This window comes from Dermacentor silvarum, chromosome 2 (genome assembly GCF_013339745.2).
Source record: "Dermacentor silvarum isolate Dsil-2018 chromosome 2, BIME_Dsil_1.4, whole genome shotgun sequence".
Taxonomy (NCBI): Eukaryota; Metazoa; Arthropoda; class Arachnida; order Ixodida; family Ixodidae; genus Dermacentor; species Dermacentor silvarum.
The window spans coordinates 67,894,030-67,899,024 of record NC_051155.1 but is presented as its reverse complement, the minus strand read 5'-3'; the positions used below and the strand labels follow the sequence as shown (position 1 = coordinate 67,899,024).

Genomic DNA, 4,995 nt, shown 5'->3' with positions numbered 1-4,995 from the left:
GAGCTGCGGTGTCATCAGTACTGCGAGGCGAGGCCTCTGCCGATTGGTGTTTCTTTATATTTTCATTCAGAAACTGCGATTTCAGAAGGAACATTTGGATGCGCAGTAACATGCAAAAGTTGCGATAACTGAGAAGTGAAAACTTGCCCAATTGTCTCTGAAAGTTTCGTAAATAAACTGTCAAGGGCTTTTGCCGTAGCCTTCTCTACAGCTGCAGCTACAACATCACCAAGAGATGCATCCATAGCTTTGGAGTGACGAGCAGCAGCTTCAGCATAACCACATGATTTCTCTAAGGCAAGAGCATGAGCTTCACGACGCGAACACCGTTTCCTTTCTATAATTTCCATAATTTCAAGCTCTTGGTCTCTCGCAGGGCATTTCGTACAGTCCGCAGGGTGGGAACCTTCACACAAACAGCATCGTTCACTCTGAGAGGAACACGTTTTTCCATCGTGGCCTTCTCCGCAAATGCGGCACCGAACATCAGATCTACATCCCTTAATACTGTGGCCATATCGCCAACACTGAACGCATTGCACTGGGCGGGGAGAAAGTGCTTCCACCCTGTATAATAAGGGCCACGCCTTGATCTCTGACGGCCTAGTTGTGCCTGCAAAGGTGACAATGACCGACTGTGTGGGGACTCATTGATTATCAGAAACGCGTGAACATCGGTAGACTGATACGGCACCGTGCCGGGGAGAACATCTCCAGGACCTCGGAAGCACACAGATCTCGCACCGACTCCACTGAACTAGCCCCTTAACGCAAGCTAGATGAGGAGGAATAAAAGGCCTCATCGGGTGATTCGCAAACATTTGACACTGCAGAAGGTCGGAGACACAGGTCTGGTCCGGCGAACAGCATAGAATGCCCCCTCTGCAAAACTGTCGAACATCGGTTATGCTTTGGAAGGGCGGGTTTGCTTTCCGCAGCTCTTCTTGAGTTACCTTTGGATTTTTCACGCGGATGTATCCGCCATTGGTCGGCACTAGGGCCACTGGAACGCTGTGAATACCACTGCGCAAGAAAGCCTCTATGGGAATATCATTATTGGGAAGTGAAGCCGTCCAGAGGAAAGACCTCTGGCCGGGAGAAGAAAGAGACATTAGGAACTCACAATCAGATTAATTACACAATAAGAGGAAAGTACTAAACAAAGCTAAAGAAAAATAGGCCGCCCGATATTTGACCAATTCCCCGCAACACGACTCGAACAGCATGGGCAGAGGGGCACAGGGGATCGCAGCCAGCAGCCGAGGACCGCAGTGCACCACCACTCCACCACTTCACCACTCTGACTCAACCACTTCTGAGACGAGGTCTCTAGGCAATCATTCTGCTTCATTCTCCCGAGCGAGAGCCCCACCACCAAGCCCCAAAACGGTGATGATGAGTATGTACAGATAAGAATTTGAAGCGTATTAGTAATGCTCACAATATATATATTGTAATGAAGAAAAAGACACACCTAGGCTTGTGCGCTCGGACTGCGGGCGCGCTCAGAGAAACAGAAGACGACGAGGTAGAGAATAGAACAGCCGGCCCAGGAACGGGTGCTGTCTCGGTGTCTCCGTTATAGCTTTACAATGTCGCAGTCGACTACAACGGACCTGACTTTCCAGCCTTAAGTGTTTCCTCGCACGGTTCTTCAGCGTGCCCGGTCCCTCCGGCGCAGGAACGCCGTACACGCTTCCTCAGCTATGGAGCCGGCCACCCTACCACCGTCGCAAGCACCCACCGCACCACCCGGGGACGGCGTCCAAGCCTCCTCATTGGCTCTTGGACAGGACTCTACCGGTGATCTCGTCCACGCCATCGCCAAGCTGAATCACCAGCTCACGCTTTTGACGAACACCTTCGCATCCGTCGGTAGTTGCGCCGTTGCACGTCACACTGAGACAGCGCTTCGGCCCCACCGTCTTGGACCTGTCCTGCCTGGGAACGCCGTACACGCTTCCCTTGGCGAGAGTATCATCGTGAGCATTACTTCGACTCCTCAGCCACCCAGGTATGCCGTCCATGCTTCCTTGGTGGTAGAACTGGCTGCCGCGACTACCACAACGACCGCACTGTCCGTGGACACCGGCACTGGTTCCTCGGGCAGCTGGACAAGTAGCCTGGCTGATTTGAGCCGCTGCGACTTCCAGCAGCCGGCTTACGTAAAAATACCGCCTTTTCGCGGCTTTGAAGATGACGTCACCCTTTGGGTTCACACCATCAATGCCTTGGGTGATCGGCATGCTTGGCCAGACCACAAAAGATGGCTGGTTGCAGCCAAACGACTTTTCGGTGCCGCAAAGGCATGGGACACCTACGAAGGTATCAAACAGCGGTCCTGGCCTGAGTGGAGTGCGGCTCTAATAGCTGCTTTCGGCCAGCTACCTTCTGCCTGCGGTGAGCCCGACCAGCGAAGTTCGGCGCACGGTGCTCCGGCGAGCTACTGCTTCGATGCGGCGGCAGGTGTGCCCAGCAACGCGTCGACAGAGTGGTCCGCAGGCTGCCTCGCTGCAGACGCCGGCTCACCGGGGGTCACCGTCTGCTTTACCCCAGACGACGGGAAGCGCATGATGACCACCGCTTTCGCTAGTATCCCGCTTCCGATAAAGCCATCTGGTGGCCGCCCGCTCCCTTATGCGTGTGCTGCCCCTACATTCCCGAGCATCAGCTGCGGCTCGTCGTCGTCGAAGATCGCAAACGAGAACCAATGGTTTCGCAGCAGTGGCGGCGGGTCCAGACCTCAGCCGCCACCGCATCGGTCACAGGCCTCTCGTTTGAACAGCTCCTCGTCGGCGTCCTCCGCCATCCATGGTGGGCCCGGCGGCGAGGCTTACAAGACAGCGGATGAAGGTGCAGACGAGATGACCCGCCAGCCCGTCTACGAGACGACGTTAGACACACGTGTCAAGCAGCGAGAACCCGACCAGGGCCCGGACCGACCGGCCCAGAGTCCCGCAATCACACTCCTCGGGCAGCAGCAGCAGCCGCGTGCAGGTCCACCCCACCCGGTGCCGCCATCGCCCTCGCCCCCGGGAGTGTCAGCCACACCAGGCCACAAGGGAGGCACCACAAGACAGCCCCCACCGCAGGACGCCCGCCGCCCGAAGCGACCACCGCACCAGGGGAGCAGCCGCAGCGCCCCGGTATCCTCCAGTACCCAGCAGCAACCAGTCCCAACACCCCATGGTTCCAGCAGCCATGGCGGTGGCAATCCCTCAGCACCGACTCCCGCCACCAGAGATCACGACCCGGTGTTCAGGCAAGCGTCAGCGGCCATTGACCTGGGACATCCACCACCATGGTCGCCCACCTCCGGGAACGCCCCCGCCGGGGCCGTCGCCGTCAAGCCAAGCATCCACGCAGGCGTCAAGGCGCTCCACCTAGGGTCAGCGCGGCGCCCAAGGCACAGCGGCCACCGCAATGAAGCGCCGCCCCAGAATGGCTCCGACCATGCCCTCAAGCCACCCAGAGCACCACCACTCGCAGACAGCCTCCGAAGAAATCCCTGTGGCAGTTCCCGAAAGCCTGAAGAGAAGAAGGGAAGACCGGCAGCACCACCCACAAAAATCAACAGAGCACCCTCCAAGGGAATCTCCCCAACCCCGCCCGAAAACGACAACGCTCAGCGGCACGACAATCGACGGCAAGACGCGCGACCTAGAGCGCAACAGTCAGTGCCGACCCCCCGAGGAGCTGGTTGCGCGCTGGACGGTCTCAACGACGACTACTTCCGACGATGACTATGCAGCGATTTTGCTGCATCAGCGCGCCCTCAAAACCACCAGAGCTGTCTTCAGCAGCGTGGCCGAGTGTAATGAAGAAAAAGACACACCTAGGCTTGGGCGCTCGGACTGCGGGCGCGCTCAGAGAAAGAGAAGACGACGAGGTAGAGAATAGAACAGCCGGCCCAGGAACGGGTGCTGTCTCGGTGTCTCCGTTATTGCATTAGAATATATATATATATATATATATATATATATATATATATATGTGTGTGTGTGTGTGTGTGTGTGTGTGTGTGTGTGTGTCCCAATCCTTGGCGGTGCCGCAAAGGCTTGGGACAACTACACCGGCATCAAGCAGCGGTAATGGCCTGAATGGAGTGCCGTTCTCATAGCTGCTTTCGGCCCGCGTCCTTATGCGTGCGAGGCCCCTACATCACCGAGCATCCGCTGCGGCTCGTCGACTTCGAGTATCGCGGCCGAGAACCAACGGTTCAGCAACAGCGGCAGCGAGTCGAGCCCTCAGCTGCCACACCATCAGTCACAGGCCTCCGGCTCGAGCTCCGCGTCGGCGTCCTCCACAATCTATAGAGAACCCGGCAGCAAGGCCTCCAAAACAGTGGTTAAAGCTGCATGCAGCGTCGGCACCATAGGGATGCGGCGACGACGCGGGCGATTGCAGTACTGCGACCCTTGGGACACCGGCCCAGGCGCCGCGGCTTTGCGGCTGCTGATGCGGAAGAGCAGCGCAGCAAAAGCCCCACTCCAGCACACGCCACCCCTGCTGCAGGGAGGACGCCGTACGCCGACGAGATGGCCTGCCAATGGCACATCTACCAGACGGCGTTCGACATGTGTGTCAAGCAGCGAGTTCCGGACCAAGGCTTGGACCGAGTGGTCCAGAGCCCTCCGCTACTCCTCCCTGGGCTGCAGCAGAAGCCGCGTGCAGGCCTCCTCCACCCGGTGCCGTCAGCGGCCTCGTCTTCGGGAATGTCTACTATACCAGGTCGCAAGAGAGGCATCACAAGCCAGCCTTCACTGCAGGTTGCCTGTTAGTAGCAGCACTTCGCCATTTTGTAGTGTTCAGCAGCAACGAGCACCAACACCTCGTGGTTCCAGCAGCCGTGCCGGTGGCATGTTCCAATTCCTGCTACCCCGCAGAGGGCAGAGTTTGGCGTTCAAGCAAGCGTCAGCGTGCAAGTTGTGCTGGAATTAACGGGCTCACCGGAGTCGATTAAAAAATGTCACAGTTTCGCCCTAAGGGCGAAGC

The 4,995-nt window shown here is 57.7% G+C and overlaps 1 protein-coding gene across 1 annotated transcript; it reads left to right on the top strand.

Annotated features, from left to right (window-relative positions):
• The first annotated feature begins 2,864 nt into the window (after positions 1-2,864).
• On the top strand, positions 2,865-4,316 carry LOC119440124 (basic proline-rich protein-like). Its single transcript, XM_037705063.1, has 2 exons — positions 2,865-3,646; positions 4,121-4,316. The coding sequence occupies exons 1-2, from the start codon at positions 2,865-2,867 to the stop codon at positions 4,314-4,316; spliced, it is 978 nt and encodes a 325-aa protein (XP_037560991.1).
• Positions 4,317-4,995: the final 679 nt, after the last annotated feature.